This window comes from Fulmarus glacialis, unplaced genomic scaffold, assembly GCF_000690835.1.
Source record: "Fulmarus glacialis isolate BGI_N327 unplaced genomic scaffold, ASM69083v1 scaffold13872, whole genome shotgun sequence".
Lineage (NCBI taxonomy): Eukaryota > Metazoa > Chordata > Aves > Procellariiformes > Procellariidae > Fulmarus > Fulmarus glacialis.
In genome coordinates this window covers 63,470-81,169 of record NW_009197275.1, presented here as the reverse complement: position 1 = coordinate 81,169, position 17,700 = coordinate 63,470, and the positions used below count along the sequence as shown (strand labels likewise).

At 46.4% G+C, this 17,700-nt stretch overlaps 1 protein-coding gene across 1 annotated transcript; it reads left to right on the top strand.

Moving 5' to 3' along the window:
- Window positions 1-505: 505 nt before the first annotated feature.
- TMTC1 (transmembrane and tetratricopeptide repeat containing 1) lies at window positions 506-13,756 on the top strand. The gene is made up of 9 exons (XM_009572485.1): window positions 506-525; window positions 692-800; window positions 6,016-6,118; window positions 9,191-9,326; window positions 10,130-10,274; window positions 10,400-10,537; window positions 10,748-10,870; window positions 11,970-12,047; window positions 12,799-13,756. The coding sequence occupies exons 1-9, from the start codon at window positions 506-508 to the stop codon at window positions 12,937-12,939; spliced, it is 993 nt and encodes a 330-aa protein (XP_009570780.1). The 3' UTR covers window positions 12,940-13,756.
- The last annotated feature ends 3,944 nt before the right edge of the window (window positions 13,757-17,700 follow it).

Sequence of the window (17,700 nt, the reverse complement as noted above, 5' to 3'; positions counted from 1 at the left end):
AGACAGTCAAAGCACTCCCTGACATACAGAGCCACCCTACCTCCTCCCCTTCCTCGCCTGTCCCTTCTGAAGAGCTTATAGCCATCCACTGCAGCACTCCAGTCGTGAGACTCATCCCACCATATTTCTGTGATGGCGACTAAGTCATAGGTATTCTGCTGCACAACGGCTTCCAGCTCCTCCTGTTTGCTGCCCATGCTGCGTGCTTTGGTGTAGAGGCACTTGAGCTGGGCTACTGATTTCTCTCCCGACATTGGCGTGCCGATCCTAGGCTCTTCTCTAGTGAGCCTGGTTTTATCCCCTTCCCCCTTTGAACTTAGTTTAAAGCCCTCTTGATGAGCCCCGCCAACTCATGAGGAAGAATCCTTTTCCCCCTGTGAGACAGCTGAACTCCGTCTGTCCCCAGCAGGCCCGGTGTCGTGTAAACCTCCCCATGATCAAAAAAGCCAAGACTCATTAAAGCCTATGTCCTCCCAGCTCCTGAGAATAACATATAGAAACAGCGATGGGCCGAGGAGATGCTGGGTATGCACACTGTGGAGAGGAGGCGTGAGTGAATCATTTGGTCTTTGCTGAAAAGGTCAAGCCAGGGACTTTCATGTCTCTTTAAAGCAGTTAATCAGTGGGATGTCCTAAACATGTGCTTACAGGAACTTTTCTTTCTTTTTTTCCCTCCTTCCCTGTCCTGCAGGTCCCAAGGGAAGAAGGAGGAAGCTGTAATCTTACTGCGGGACTCCATTAAGTACGGCCCAGAGTTCGCAGATGCTTACTCAAGCCTGGCCTCGCTGCTAGCTGAACAGGTAACGGGCGTCGCTCAAGCTCTCGTGCCTTCTGCGCATGTGTATGCACTGCTGCCGCAGCCACAACACCTCCTGTGCATCCCAATGGAGCACCCTCGCCTTGCACACATGCGGTGGCAGGCGTGGGTCCGCGGCTGTCCGCAGAGAGCTCTCGGGCTGCTTTAGAGATGACTTTTTCAGCATAGGAGGCAACTCATTCGCCGTGAGTAATTACACCCACATGATGTGGCTCTGAATTAAATCACTGTTGAAGTTGTGAGTAAATACCCTCTCTGCAGCTCCCCGCGTCTATGATGAAGTCTTAATCCATCGCACCTTGAATGTTGTGACAGCAGAATAGGCGAGTGCTTCCCCCTCAGACACACACGCCTACGTAGGTAATCTTGAGATTTCATAATAAATCACTCCAACGCTAGGAAATGTCAGAAGCCAGATGGCCTCTGCAGCCCGTTGCATGCATGCATCGGAATACGGCCCTTAATTACCATGGTAGATGATCACGTACTGGGGGTGGGAAGGCTCACTAGCTTTATGTCGCTCTTAATGAGCAGCTGTTCGATTTTATTTAACCTCATTGTTCAGTATGTGCCCCCAGGCCTTATTTACTGAGCATGGCCCAGGCTGCGCTCTGGAGGGAGGATTACTTATTTCCTCTTGGGCTTGTTCCCCATGCTCATTACTTAGGGCTCTCCCTAGTCTCTGTAGTTAGGTAATTTATTTCTACAAGGTCCCTGTGAGGTGAAATATTGTCCCCATGGAGGAAAAGGGAAATTGAGGCACAAAATGCTTGAGTTCAGAAGAAGCCACGAAGCATGGGTGCCCACGTCGAGACCACCAAGCCCTGCTTTTCTCCACGCCTCCAGCAGCAGATGAGGGATGCTGTGCTTCGGGCGTTGCTCCCACGGACTGCGGCCACAACCAGTGGCCCCAGTCTGGGGCTACAGGGGTGGGTGACGAGGTCCTCATAACTGCATAGCTCTAGCACACTTCTGCAGAACTTTTGAAAACTGCTTTTTTTCTCTCCCAAGTTTCAGATCTAACTGTTCTATAGCACAGGTGCTAAAGCTTTCTTAAAAGATTGCCACATGCAAATACAGACAAAGCAAAAGAGTATCATTTTTCACTGTTTTCTGTTAATCTGGTTAGTGAAATCTTCTCTCTGTAAGGGAAGTGGATAAATTTCAGCAAAACTATAAACAGAGGTCTTGTTCTGGTTTAGGCTTCTTTAATGATGTAGGCACTCTGCAAACCTCACCTATGATATATGTGGATTACTGAAAGATGTGTTATTTTATTTTTCCTTTTAAGTGACTTTCAAATATTTGAATATCAACTGCAGGGACCTAGAAATATAGTGTATGAATTGAAAGAAGAGCCTTGTTGAATGGGAACTGTGTTTTGAATAAGTCTGTCAAAGAGTATCCTGCAAGTATAGGAAATGAGTCCTCCGCAGTAATACCTGGTTTTAATATTAATTGAAATTATTAATTAGAACCATCGATTGGAAGGTCAATAGAGCAATAAAACCACTGTAGAGTCCCGAGGCCTTCTGCCCAAAGCAAATGCCATTAGTAAGTCCAGCAATAATTCATCTACTTTTACGTACAGATTGTTCATCCTCTTGTGACTTGAGTAAGTGGTAGGGAAAAAAAATAGTTAGTACAATTTCCTCAGAAAATAGCGATTTCCTGCAGGCTTTTAACACCTTTTCATGTTTAGTCACAGCAGATTACTACCTAATTGTGCAGCTCCTGCCTCTCACAGCCATGCTAGTGATCGCAGTAGGGGCTGTCCTACAAATACATGCTGCTGCTCGTGGCTGTGGGCTGCAGAATCACACCCTAACACTGTGCGCTTCCTGGAGGGGTACGGGCAGAAGTTTTGGCATCTTAACCCAAAAGATAATGATGGGACCCCATTTTTCAGTTTTGGGTTTTTCTCTTTGTCCAAGCAATAGTGTCCAAAATGGCTAAAAGTTACAAACCTGTTTTTCTGCCTACTTGTGGCCCTACTTGTGTCTCACAGCTGTAGGAGTATCTGTGATACCAGGCAGTATGCAGTAGGCTGCATGGACAGCATCGGTGTGGAGCTTTGGGGAAGGGAGCACAAACTGGTTCCCTCTCGCTGGGCTGTGATAGAAAGTTGCTGAAGTGCCGTAGGTGGCACATTAAAATAACTCGCATGAGGTGACCGTGGCCATGACAAACTGCTGCTCCTCCAGCTTTGCACTAGGGCTAAGAAGGGGGGAAACGGGTGGACGCAGCTCAGTGAAATAGTGCTGGGATTGCCTTGATCGGTCCTGCACAGCGTGTTCCCCCCATCTTAAAGATGATGAATCCAAAATGGGGCTTGTGGGTCCTTTCCTCCCACAACTGTAAAAAATGTTACTGAGAGGAATGTCTCATGTGCCAGGGAATTAGCCTATAACTCAATGTAATTGCCCTTTTCTCTCCTTGATAGTTGACGCTGAAGCCAGAGCTGATGTGGAAAAAAACCCCTCCACATTGTATAAAACAGTTTGGCTTGCTTGTGCCTTTTATAAATGCTTGCCCTTCTTACTGGTCTTTCTGCTTTATATCATAACTCAGTCACAATATATTGTTGTTTTCCGTGATCACTGCAGTGGTGCTAATATGAGAAATCAAACATTTGTGGTTGCTGTTTCCACACCACTTCTGTAGCACTGCTTCCCCAGGATTTACTCAGATGCACTTGAACAGCATCTTCTTCCCAGCTCTTGTAGTTTTATCAGCCATCTCATGCTACTTGATGCCTCTTTTCAGGCCCTAGTTTCTGGATTCAAGAGATTTTGTGTGTGTGTGTGTAATAATATCAGCCTACACTAAGAAAAAGAAACTTTTTAACCCACTTAGCTGCAGAGGAGAGCCTGCTCAGTCATAACCAGACTGAAAAACTGAGCCATAAAAAACCAGACTTAAAAATCCTGGAGTTCAACTGAGAGATCCTCACATGCATAGTTTTTTTAATATCATAAAAATCTCATACATTTTTTAAGCCAATCTTCTGAATTTTGTGAGCTTGATGAATGTTTCATGAAGATCTGGGAGTGGCATTATTAAGTGTTAATGAGAATCAAGCCTTGATGAACTTACAGCATTTCTCCCAAGAAGAGGAGAGGCTGTGAGGGAGAAAGCTCTAGCACAAAAAGCTGGGCCCGTCCTTTCCCATTTCTGACTGCGCTTAATGCAGACACTTCGTTGGAGAAATCATCCCAGACTCTACGCGGAGCCTGAGGCATTCAGGGTCAGGATGTTAGGTGCCAAAAAAGCAATGCAACCATGATAAAAATGCTAAAAGTGCTCAATATCGGTGAGTGTGAATGTTTTGACGTGGGACACTGCTAATCTAGTTTACCACAGCCCTTCCTTGCTTTATAAACCTGCTCGGGTTTATGATCAGTAAATAAAATGAAGAAAACTGACATATGTGCGCACAAAGCCACATTCCTTGGCTGAAAATTAAAATCAGAGGAAAAGAAAATAGTACAGAAATCTTTGAAAATATGCTTGTTAATGTCTCAGTGACACAGATGCTTTCTCAAAAAATTGCTCTTCATTTTAGTCAATTCTGATGATCGCTACACTTTTCCTGACCCTGCAGGATAATGATGTCAAATTCACATAAATATATCCAAAATGTCCAAACTTAAGCACTTTTAAAAAATGTGTTTCTGTGTTTTATCACACACTATCTTTTCTGCTGGCTGACCTTTACCATGTAAATGTGAAAGCACTTAACCATGGCAAACTGTGCGCTTTCATCAAGTCATGCTCTTTCAGTGCGATTAATTCCAGCTCTCCAGTTCTGAAATAGGAGGTGAGAAAGGAGTCCACACATTTAAGCAGCTACAGAGCAAAAGCTGCCGACAGGTACACCCTTAATATCCAGAGAAAGCCCTGTAGGCTCTGGGATTTGCAGGACTTGAGGAAGGGAGAATCCATAGCTGGGAATGGACTGACCTCTTATTTCAATGTGGATTCAGCTCCCGAGGAGGAGGTCTGCCTTGGTGGCTCCAGGCTTTCCTCGGCAGAGAAGCCGGATGGCTGATTTCGCTTGGGAGCATCGTCAGGAGGCTGTGGAATTTGTCACCATAGGGCTGTGCTGCTCCATGGAAAGAGAAGAACTGAAAAAAGCATCTTCGGTGCTGGAGGCTTGCCTGACGCCCCTCTGCACCGTGCTGGTCTCTGCTGTTCACGGCCTCCTTCCGTAAATACACCCAACAGCAAAGCTCTGAGGTTAGGGGAGGAGGAAGACCGTGATAACCCATGCTAGCGAGCATACAGGCAGTGGGCATGCACTGGCTGGCTCGAGGGAAATGGAAACCTTTTTAAGTTGCTATTTGATCCAAACGAGATACCTTATTTTCTTTTCAGGACTGGGCTGCCCGTAGCTCAGGCTAGACAGAGCCCAGCCAGTGGGACACTTTCTGTAGGCAGGGTGTTCCCAAGGAAAAGATCTATATTTTCCAGAAATGCTCAGCACCAAAGAACCTCCTTGAAATCTATGCAAAATGTAAGGGCTCAGCACATCTGGGAATCAGCACAGTCGCACATCCCATCAATCCCAGTGAGCTACATCTCATGCATTGACAATGCCTGGTTTTAATCTGAATCTGTCAGATTTTCCCCACTCTTTCATCGCCCTCATCCTCCTCCAGCTTCCCTCATCCCCCTGCATGAGCTCCCCGTCCCCCAGCCATCACACACGCCAAGCTTTCATTCCTTGTATTTTCCTTGCTGCTTAGGGAATGAACAGCAGAGCTCCAGAGGGGAAAAGTTAGCCAGCGAGATGCTCATTAAACAAATAAATTAAAATATATCAGCTCCCAGATGACAGATATTTCTCAACAGACCCAACACGACCCCTGTCGCTGTGTGTTTCCCGGCCGGGTGCGTGCCCAGCTGGGGCTTGCTGACATCGCACAGGAGCCACCTTTTCCAGCTGTTATTTCTGTTTCACAGGTAGCTCCAATTGCAAATGTATGGGGGAAAGCTGTCTGAATTGCTCTGGGGTACCAGACGGCAGCTATATCGCATCCATGCCATGGGGTAAAAATTTTGGCCTCCTAGAAGGCGGGGTGGGCTGGCAGCCTGAATTCCCTGTGCGGTGAGGGAATTGTCACAAAATGCAGGTATGTGGCAAATGGTGCTGACACCCTTTCTGCCATGGCTAAGAAATCTCCTTCTCTTTTAAGGAACGGCTTAAGGAAGCGGAGGAGGTCTATAAGGCTGGCATAGAGAATTGTCCAGAGAGCTCTGATCTGCATAACAACTACGGTGTTTTCTTGGTTGATACCGGTAAGTGAGAAGGAGCAAGGGATTTTCCGTCTTTGCCTTATTTGCTTTGATTTGTTTTATTCATCAGTACACATCTAGAAGGGTGTCAAAAGCTTCCAAAGCAATAGATGTGCCTCCACTGTAGCTTGGAAATAAATATCCCCACACTGCTGAGATGGCAGAGCGTACTGAAATTTGTAATCAATGCAGGCACTGTGCGGCAGTGGCATTCAGCCCGGCTGTTTCCTTCAGTGTTTCTCACCATCTTTGCACAGGCAGTTGTCCTCTTCAATTTGAACTAGGCAGCACCCTGACAATACTGCCGTTTCTCCAGGAAAGCATGGCCACATCAAACCAAATCCCAGGCACACATTATGGTCTTTAGAGCACTTGCAGCTCTACTTGGTGACAAAGCAGCTCTTTGACTGTAAAGGTTGAGTGCCACCGCTGTAAAAACAAACATGGCTTTTAAACCACAGTAATCTGTGAAAACAAAACCTAAGATGCTGTGGGGTGAATTGATTTCTCAGGAGCTCCGAAATGGCATCCAGAGCCTTTATTTTCTGGACTCCTGGTTCCCATCCAACTTCCCTGGACTCAGGCACTTTCTGGCATCCACATAACAACAAAAAAAAATGCCACTGTAATTGCCACCTTTTAATGACAGCTTCATAAGCAAGGCCAAGTTTGACAAACGGCTAGTGGAAACCAAACTACCGTCTCACTCCGGTCCCTCTAGAACAGAGCTGAGGCTCAGTGATGAAATATTATAGGCTTAAAGTGTGTGGTTGCTACCTATTCTGCCCATTTCACACCGTGCCTGGCTGTGGTGGTGCTTGGGAAGAAAGGACGATGGTGTCTGTCAGCCTGCAGCTGGCTGTCCTACCTCTGAGCTCAGCCATTGTTCTTCTGTAGTACCAGTGTGAAATAAATACAAAGCCAAAATGAGCATTCGTAATCAAAAAGGGCATCATGGCGTTAGTGACAGAGGTTGAGGTTCTGAATTTGTCTCCTGGCAAAATTCAAGCTTGCAAATAATAAAAATTCCTCAGTAATTTCACTCTGACATTGTACTCATCTTTGCTTGCCAACCCAGATAAATTGCCCTATTCCTGCCATAAATTGTGGTTCAAACGCAGTGCAGTGCGCTTTCTATTTTTTGCACTTGTGTATCTGCCAAAGTCAAAACTAACTTTTCCTCTACACGCAAACAACAGGAAAAAAACCCACTGACTTTTGATACTTCAGGCATGATGTGTAAATAATCCTCCTGGAGACATGACGAGGCGTGAAGGAAGTGGCTGGTAGTGAGACCGTCACAGGCTGCACTCTTCCCCGGTGGGCACAGGGAGTGTGAAGCACCACGCCAATTAACTTGCAGGATTTTGTGCAACAAGCCTCCAGCAAGTGTCAGCTCTGGGGAGCCATAACTCTAGACAGCTCTGCAGTGGTTGTAGACACTCAATGTGTCTCCCTTAACGATGTGCATTACCCCTGTGTGTTGAGCAGGGGAGGCACTGGCTGGCTTACGGACTGAGGTGCATGCCCACCTGCTTCCCAGGATGTTTTGTAGATATGATTTTTCAAAAACGTCTGCCTGCTCAACGGTGGGAGAAGATCGAGGCTACTGCTGGATGTTTTGAAAAAGTCCTACCCTGAAAGATATGTCGCTGGCCTTGGATGAATCTTAAATGCTTCTAAATCTCCCTACAGGTGTCCCTCCTCTCTTCTGTAAAGGAGATGCTGAGAAGCGTCAATGTCACTTTTATGTTGCATAGTCTCAGGAAAACCAAACTAGATGTGAAAAGCTATAATAATAAAATTCCCACGGCAGTTCAGTGCCCCAACATGCGCAGGCTGTTTTCAAGTTCTGCTTTCCTGATAGAAATGGAATTAATCACATTGTGAAGTAATTTGACTTAAAAAATGCCAATACTCAAAAACTTTGTTGGTGGACAAAACTCTGTGAGTATCGGTTTTCATCAGGAGATTATCTGGTCTAGAGAGTGCAAACCAATTAAACAAGCACTGGGGTTAAAAATATGATACTCGCATTGCTGAAGTGATGGAACTTTATACTGTGCCCCATTAATTTATTTAGTAGGTAGTCAACAGGCCCTATCTGAGGAAAGAACTGCAAGATCCTTCTTGAGGAAAGCCATTATTTAGATAAAGAAAAATACACTATTTGGGCTAGTGGTCTGGCACCTTTCTTTTTGCATGGTGGTGTATTTTCTTGTGGTGCTCGGTGATGTCATGGGCTGCGGGACCTTGCACCGGTAGACATTTTCGCACAGCGAAGCAGTGCCACCCAATGGCTCCTCTGCAACACAGAGATGGTGCCTACATGCTCCAAAATAGGCAGCTGGACACCTCTGGTCTGGGATTTATTGCCCCGAGGTGGGAATTAGCTGGTCACTGGCAGTTAGAGAGAGACTGAGTAGGACCAACGCTACAGAGGTGGAGAGAATAGTCTGTTTGGAAAGAGCTGTAGTAGTAGAGAGTAGTAGTAGAGACTGAGTAGTAGTAGAGAGACTGAGCAGTAGTAGAGAGACTGAGCAGGACCAACGCCACAGAGGTGGAGGGAATAGTCTCTGTTTGGAAAGAGCTGAAACTATTTGCAGCTCTGGTGGGGTTGTGGGGACTACTGGGTGGCTTGTTCTCCGTGTCTCCGTTGCCCATCTTTCCTGCGGGCCAGGGTGGAAGGATGCTCTCCCAGGAGGTGGGACATGCTCCCCAGCCCCCTCTCTGGAGTGGGCTCTGTCCTTAGCACGGGGTGTGCGTCCCCCCGCAGCATGATCGGAGGGTGCTTTCAGTCAGGAGTCTTCTTCTGGTGACTGTACCCTCGACTTGCAAAAACCCACCCCTAGAAAATCTGTTTCTCAGGATTGTCTCTGAATATTGGAGCCTAAATCTTAGTTTGGACAGCGATTTTCATGACACTTAATCTCAAAAGGCTGAGGCAGGATTTCTTTCTCAAAATGGTTCCCATGCATAGAGCAATAGATGAAAGAAAACCCAGAGCATTACTGCGTGCTGAACTGCAAAAGGATTTTTCTGAGGCACCAATTTAATGGTTGTTCTCCTCTCCAGGAGCTCCCGAGAGAGCCGTGTCCCACTACAGGCAGGCCATCAACCTGAGCCCCGCTCACCACGTGGCCATGGTGAACCTGGGCAGGCTTCACCGCTCCCTGGGGCAGAACAAAGAGGCCGAAGTGTGGTACAAGCGGTAAGAATTTGGAACAGGAGACAGAGGTTTCCTTCCTCCCCCTGTACAGCTTGTCTCTGCTAAAGAGCCTCTGATATGTGAATCTGTTAGTGCATATTTGGGTTTTCCTCCCTCCCTTCTCCATCTGTTTGAAACCAGATTTGCCTTTGCTTATTTGGCTATTTTTGGGGAGTGCTTGGAGAGGCAGCAGACTCAGGCAGTGTTGACTTCCCTGGACCGTTCCCAAGCCCCCAGGGTGGACACACTGCTGCTTTTGGCTGGGGGATGCTCTAACAATAAAGCCCGAGGTTTCTCGGTGGCATGAGCAGATTGTTAGCACAACTCCCACCCTGCTCCAAGCTGGTCTGTGAGTGCCGCACCAGTAATAGCCATAACTGCCGCACAACCCAGCACCAAAACCTTGGCACCATCAGGAACTCAAGCCCTTCCCAGGTATGTGCCGGTAGGCAGGCTCTGACTCCCAGTATGCAGCAGGGTGGACTCGGGGGCGGGTTTGCCTCCTTTTTGGCATCCAGATTTGTGCTCACACTCCCCAGGTTCTGCCACTGTCAGTCATCCCCACCCCTGCTGCATGCTCGCATGCACTTTGGAGGTGGCCCTCTCCCCTTCTCAGGTGGCCAGAGGGATTGCTGCTGTCGGTATGCTCATCCGTCCCTGGGACCTTAAATTTGTGCTCCCTGGGGTGGGTTGAGCGTGCCATGCAGAGTGCAGAGCTCTGCTGCTCGATCCCAGCGCTAGCCACACCTCCCTTTCTGCTTTAATCCCCACACCACCTGGAAGCATCTCTTGTTCCCAAATTCCAGGGCACTGAAGGTATCTCGGAAGGCTGAAATCCTGTCCCCACTGGGGGCTCTGTATTACAACACGGGGCGGTATGAAGAAGCGTTGCAGGTTTACAGAGAAGCAGCATCACTGCAGCCTTCAAACAAAGAGATCCGACTGGCGCTGGTGAGTGTGGGGCAAGCTCGGCCAGGGCAGGGCCACAAAAGTGAAGCACCCGCTGCTGGGTGCATCATGTATTAAGGACGGTTGAGCTTTTTAAGATCATAACCCTTTGTAATGTGGCTCCGTAGGCTCAGGTTTTAGCAATGATGGGGCGGACGAAGGAAGCTGAAAAGATGACGAACCATATACTCCACGAGGATGTGGAGTGTCTGGAGTGCTACCGCCTTCTGTCAGCCATCTACAGCAAGCAGGAGCACTACGCCAAGGTACCATGGCCCCAAGGTACCCTTGTCCCGAGGGTCACACACAGAGCTTGGGTTGAATTTTACATTCCGTCTCTCCAGAGACATGTCACGTGCCTTAGCGCACATCCAGTAGATTTATTTTTCCTTCTGTTTATCTAGGTACTGGGACTGAAGTTAAGCAGTGGAAAGGCGCAGAATACAGTAACACAATGTCCTCTTGCTTTTTCACAGGCACTTGAAACTATAGAAAAAGCTCTTCAGCTAAAACCAAAGGATCCGAAAGTCATATCAGAGCTCTTTTTCACTAAAGGAAACCAGCTAAGAGAACAGAATCTCCTTGACAAGGCTTTTGAGGTATGACTGTTCTAAGCCCCATGGATAGTTTTGTAGGTTAAAAGATAGAGTTAGCTCATTGCCTCTAATACTCCCTGGTGCACGCACCCTGGCTGTTGGCCTTGGGAGCTCAGCAGTTCACCAGTGGTGCAGCTAAAGCTATGGGGCAGCTAACTTTGCCAGACTTAGTTGCAACATTTTCCCTCATTCCTGTGTGGAAATACAGCTCCGTGCTCTGAGAGGTTAAGTATAGAGTCGTGGTGGGACTACGGAGGAGCCTAGGCCTTGTCACACTGACTAGACCCTTGGTCCATCCAGCCCCAGCCTCTCGCACTGGCAATGGCCAACTCCAGGTGGCTCAGCTGAAACCTGTGAGAGCCCATTATGTTGTTATATCTCACCTCATTATCTTATAGCTGAGAGATTGGCTTATCCTGTGGAGCAGAAGGCTTGATAGCTCAGAAATTAGTGTTAGTGTTAAATAATAGCACAGAAAATTGTTATTGGGACAATTCTGAATACTCTCGATAACCCTAGAGATGTCTAATCCTGGTTTGATCCTTTCCTGCTGTGACACCATAAAAACAGTGCTGTTTGACAGAGTCCAGAAGGTCCTTGTTGCTTCTTCTCCCATGCACAGTGGCAGAAACAGCGGGGAGGGATAGCACTGCCCTCAGGTCCTTGTGAAACCTCCGTGCAGGTGCCTGTACTGTAGTAGTGTGCTGCCGGCTCCAAATTAAAGCCTTGCACATAAGGAGCATCACAGCCCACACATGGCTTGTGAGTGGCAGGGACCTGCCTGAGGAAATGCCCCTGATGTGTAGGAGACCCCCGTGGTGCAGAGTGGCAGGGAGACGGTCGCAGGGGTTGGTGTGGCTCGTCATGCAGCGCCGTGGGCAGGGAAAACCTGTGAGACGAGCTCAGCGGTGAAGCAGTATGCTATGTCACCTCTGCTGTAAAGAAACTGAAATTCAGCTTCTGCATTGTATATGAGAAGAATTTGAAATTATATTTTAAATGGATTCAGAGGGAGAGGAGACTTAGTTTCTCTTTCCCCTCCAGTGGGGCTTTTGTTTGAAGACTCAGACTCTTAACCTAAAAATGTTTCATATTTATGTAGAGCTATAAACGGGCTGTGGAGCTCAACCCAGACCAAGCGCAGGCCTGGATGAATATGGGAGGCATTGAGCACATCAAGGTAGGACAATTTTGCTTTTCCTTAAGCTGTCAACTGCAGAGACTACTGCTCAGGAGAGAAAGCTAAATTCGTTTCAGACTGCCAAGAGCTGCATGTTTGTGAACAGTAAGTGTCCCCGATGTATTTTATCCAGAAAGGAGAAAGTCCATCTACCCCAACTGGAATTTCTCAACCAGGTTGCTTGGGAATATGTATCCAGTAAAGATGTAAATCCCATATTTGTAAGGGGACAGGCCGCAAGGAACAACTTGTGCATCTCTAAAGTTTTCCTTGCTTCAGTTGTTGACCTGCCTTAGAAGAATGTCACCATGAGTTGACTTTTAAGATTCCTCTCTACCTAATCAATTTAATAAAGATGTCTAATGCAGCATACTGGCATGAAATTATGGAAATAGACAGCCCGTCCTGTGGTTGCTTATATTTTTGAATACTTTAGCATATCATTATGATTTGGGTCTTAAGGAGTCACATTGTGTCATATCCTCAAGCTATCCTATCACTGAGTAAAATTAACTCTTCTGGTACAACATAATGGAAAAATGTAAATCTACTTCTTGCCATGTGTGTTTGATCAAATTTAGGTTAACGGCACTCGGTGATCCATTTCATAATGAAGAAGTATTCCCGTTACCTAACAATATCAAGTTTTATAAAATCTTTTTCCTTTGTATTACGGTCTTCACCATCCCCAAGGAATGAACTTTCTATGTTAGGGAATGCGAATGAGATCTGTCACTCATTTTCTTTGTAGGGGAGCTATGTCACTGCCCGTGGCTACTATGAGAAAGCCTTACAGCTGGTTCCAAACAGCAAGTTGCTGAAGGAGAATCTGGCCAAACTGGATCGCTTGGAGAAACGGTTTCAGGAAGTCCAGGAGAAAGACCAAACATAGCATTCAGTCACCAGTGGAAAGAAACTCATGCCCCTTGGAGAAGAGTATGGTGGAAGCCTATTGCTTGAAGTGATGCTGAAGGAACTTTGATAGGACTCAGAATTATGGAAGGCAAATTCTGAATGCATGCTTATGTTTGACCAAAGTTACAGGAGACACTTGCTCCTGTGGGACATGCTGGAGAATGAATGAAAACCTTCCTTTAATCAAGATTTATGTTTAGGCTGAACCTGATTTAATCACACTGGGAGTGTGGGTGGGACCTATACCTTCAATGTCTTGGTTATCACTGGGGAAACCATGGAGACAAAGTACTCCCCCATTGCAGCGGGATTGAAGTAGCACCTCCTGTTACTCAACACAGGCTCACCTCGTCCATGTAAAGTACCACTGATGGGCTTCATTGCAAGTGCTGGCAGGTCCTTCTGAGCCAGGAAAGATGGTCATAATGGTCACATAAAAAGGTTTCAAGGGGTTAATGCTGAGGAAATGGTGGCCACTTTTACAGCTCTAAATATGACTTGAAAATTATTTTAGAGAAAGGGAAAATGATATCTGAATATCACCCTAACAGGATGATTCTACAAGTAGGACAAATGATCCTTTGAGGGAAAACCTCACCTGAATGTTTTACTCATAAGATAGTAATTTTGTAGTAATTCAGGTTCATGATGCCAGTATTGTCAAACATCATATGGCTTTACCCTTTGCCCTCTCTCTCCAGGCCGAAGAATTATTATTCCATTTTCAAAAAAATGGAAGCATCCAAAGGTAATGGGAAGCTCTAGGATTACTTGTCCTCCTGTCCAGTCCCCAGTAAAAAAAACCAAAAACCTGATCTGATCAATATAGGAGGTAAAGTAAAGCCACAAGGAGATTAGGGAAGATTTCCTAGCCTGGGTAGGTACTAAGGAGGCTTTTTTATGGGTGTGCAGGGACAAAGCCCATTTATCATTGTGGTAACACTGACAAAACACTTTGTCAAAGTGTTCTGACCCCCTCCCCCAAAAGATACAGAAAATGACCTATAGCTGATCAGTCGTAAATCTATATTTTTAAATACTGAAGTGGGAAAACAAATTCTCTTCAGAATTGGGGCTTTTATTTTTGAGCTTTATTTATTTAACTTATAATAATCAAATAATTAATATATTTTCTCTGTTTTATACGAATTGGGCAGCATCCTTCACAGCTGGCCACGTGGCTGGGCTTTGTGACTTGTATTGTCTGAAGTTAGAAAAATGCAGTACCACCGAGGCGTGTTTGAATAACTCCCCCTAATGACGTTTCTAAAGCAAATGGCTGCAGAGCACATTGGACCATACTGTCACTGCAACAACAGCACTTCTGTGCTTCCGCCGGGGTTTGTACCAGTTCACAGAGAGTGTTAGTGGGATCGTGCTTGGTGCCACCGCCTTTGGGTTTGGACATCAGGGTAGGTCATCAGTTTGTTCATCTTGCAGCAGGAAACTGCCATAAAAGTTGTTATTTGAGCTTGCTTGTGGCCAGACCCTGCAGAAGGGCAGCCCCGGGTTTGGCATTATTAGTAAAGGACAGTTCAGATTAGGTATGCGATGCCTTGATACACATCTGTCAGGAAAAGCCTGTGCGACAGTGACCCACGTGGCGCCCGGGTTTAGTTGGCGCTGGCCATGGCACCTCAGCAAGCTCCAAATTCGCTCAGTGTGATGGGACAGCCGTGTGCTGGTGGCTCCGCTGGCTTCATTTAAAAAGCTGGGTGTCTAGCTACTACTGATGGTCAAATTAGTGACAAATTATTAATGTGACTCCAACTGCATTTGGAGCTCAGAGGGAGTCCAGACTGGTGCAGATGTCTGCCCTGCGAGGGCTTGTGGACCTGGTAGAGCCATGCTGTGTGCCCACTGAGACGAGGCTGGACGTGGGAGGTACTGGTCCCCACTGGCCAAGGAGACCGGCCAGGGCCTACAGCTGGGCAGAGGTGGGAGGGAGAGACCAGCGGGGGGAGAAGGTGGTGACACATGTTTCTGGGCTCTCTCCCTTCAAACCAGCTTCCCAAGGGAGCAGCTGGGACCAAAATAAGCAAGTGTTTTGCTGGTGAATTTTCCCTTCTCCCCCCAGCCCAAGCAGCCTACTTTGCCTTCTGGGGCCGAGGGCAGGTTTGAGGTCCTGGGCCTGGGTCAGCAACCCTTGTCTTTTCACACAACTTCTATGGCCGTAGACTTGCTGACCTGACATTTCTGCAGGTCCCCAGTGCAGGCGCTCCGCTGGATGCCATGCGTGGAGCAGCTTTGCACAGCCCTGGCACTGCCAGGATGGCCGAGAGGAGATGGGGTTGCGCCAGCAGAGTCCTGTGGGATGGCGAGACCAAAGCTTAAATGGCCTCTGAGAGCAGTCGGTTCCCCACCGTGCATTGCAAAGTTGTAGATGGTTCATTACCGGGTATTCATTATTCATTATTCATTATTCAGAGGTACCTGGACCATAAAGCTCTCTGCCTCTCCCCAAGGTGAGCTTGCCTTCGGGGCAGCTGCCCAGGCTGGCTGCCTGCGGTACCGCCGCGTTGCAGCGAGTTCGGGGGCTGGCAGAGCGGTGTTTGGTGCAGCCCCCAACAGCGGTGCCATGCAAAGCCCCCCGCGGAGGAGGCATCTGCAGTGCCCTGATAGCTAGCCGAAGCGTGGGGGGTAGAGGTGGGGGGAGATACGTCTCATTTTAAAACGTGTGTCAGCTATAAACTTTGCCTCATAAAGATATATTAAATAAATGCTATATATTCTACAAGCCCCACAGCAGTGTGGCTTTAAATTGTGGCCAACGAAACATATTTTTTCAAATATAGAAGAAGTTGTATTTTTCGTAGCAATGCTTTGTGAGGGGGAAGACTTGATTTTGTGTTTTTAACTTCAGCTAAAATCTTAGTTTGTCTTTCCTGAGAGACCTGATAGAAATGATTGTCTCGTTCTTGTCCTAGAACCTGATCAAAGCCATCTTGACCTCCTAAAATCGATGCACGTGTAAAAGTATAATATGGCTTTGGGTGCCCCCCCTCCCAGATCCTGGAGAAGGATTACCATTTTTGCAACACTGTCTTACTTGCAGAATAACATAGAAAGATGAGGCCATCCTCCCGGTGAGGGAGGCGGTTTGGTTGGAAGGCATGGTGTATGTTCATCCACTCGCCTGAATTAGGCAGGTAACATAACCACGGAGTTTAATCCCAGCTGAACTGGATTACGTTTATATGCCGAAAGGCCAACTCTCCACATTTTGGAGCTGGGTTTATGGTAGTTACGGAGAGAGGAGGGCTCAGTCATGAACCCTGCTTTCCTGAACCAGCACTTTATACCCCGTCTATGCAGGATGACTGTCTGCGCACTGGCAGTGTATTTGGAGGACGATTCAGACCCTGAGCTACCAAAGCAGTTAAACCCTTGTGAAGTTTTGAGCTGACTCCCTGTCTCGTTGGCGTCCGTGCTGAAATGCTGTGTTTGTTCAGGACATTAGTTTTGTGAAAGGTTTATTGCAGGCAAAGAAGAAGAATGGAGTATGATATGAAATAGGTTACCTTCACCAAAATGGAATGCTATGGTGGAAGATAAATAGAGCGACTTACATTGTGATAAACTGGATATTATCCTAATTAATCATAGGAAATGTCCTCTTCCTCTAGCATTGCACAGCTTCTAAAATAATGAGTTATAAATACATTGTTTTCTGCCAACTCCAGTGCTCAGCATGGTTAGCAGAGATTACAAATTAATAAATGGCTGAAGCTCTACCTGGTGGGGGAGAGTTCGCTCTCTGTGCAAGTTGCATTGGCTAAACCTCAGGGCTCACCAATATTAAAGTGGAAAATTAATGGAAAGCTGGTTAGACAGGACTCTCATGTACTCACTGTGCGTTTTAATCCTAAATGAAAAACATAATAATTGTGTTGGTTTTTCCTTTCCCCATGAATAATATTTTCAGCCGATGGATTTTATTTTATTTTATTTTATTGCTTATTTAAAGTCCAGCATTCTTTGCTTCCATTCTGTTTCCAAGCCCCAGGATAAATGATGCAGTGGGGGGCATTTTCTCTCTCTCATAGACTCCTTGGACTAGATTTTCCTACAAATGTGCAGGCAACTTGTTTTGGCCAAACAGTAAGTGAATGCAGCAGTGCAAATGGCCTTCATTCCATTCGACGAGGACAGCGGGGGTGTGCATGCATGCACATGGGTGGAAGAAGTCTAAGTCAAAAAAATCCAAAATAAAGAGCCTAACTTGCAGGGGAGGCTGGACACCCCTAAAATTACCCAAAAACTATGAAAGCTTCTCAACAATTACAGAAACCAGGCCAGCTATGGTGTACAATATTTGGTAAAAGAAGATAATTGTCATTCTAATTTTAATAATTAAGCAATTTAGAATATAGTTATATGATATTTTGCCCCACTTGTCCTTCAACTTGGTGAAACGGTATATGCTTAAGGCTCCTCAATCTGTATGTGATTAAGTTGACCAAGTGCTCAATTTCTATCTTTCATATATGCAATTATGCACAATCTTTGGAAAAAATTAGCCCTTAGAGGGTTTTTTTTCCCCAACCTTCAGTCTCTTGCAGCAATTTCAAAATGCACCATTTTGCTTTCATGTACATTTAAACCCAGCAGCAAAAAAAAAAAAAAAAGAAAAATTAAAAAAAAAGCGCTTGGCATTCACTGGTGTTTCAATGTGGCAAAGTTGCTTCAGGTAATCTCGATAACTTTGTGCAAAAGTTCATTGCCATGTTTGTACTGA

Coding starts and splice junctions, on each gene's coding strand:
- TMTC1 (XM_009572485.1), top strand. CDS start 506: ATGGGCCGAGGAGATGCTGG. Junction 10,538..10,747: donor AGCAGGAGCACTACGCCAAG/GTACCATGGCCC, acceptor GCTTTTTCACAG/GCACTTGAAACTATAGAAAA. Junction 12,048..12,798: donor GAGGCATTGAGCACATCAAG/GTAGGACAATTT, acceptor TTTTCTTTGTAG/GGGAGCTATGTCACTGCCCG.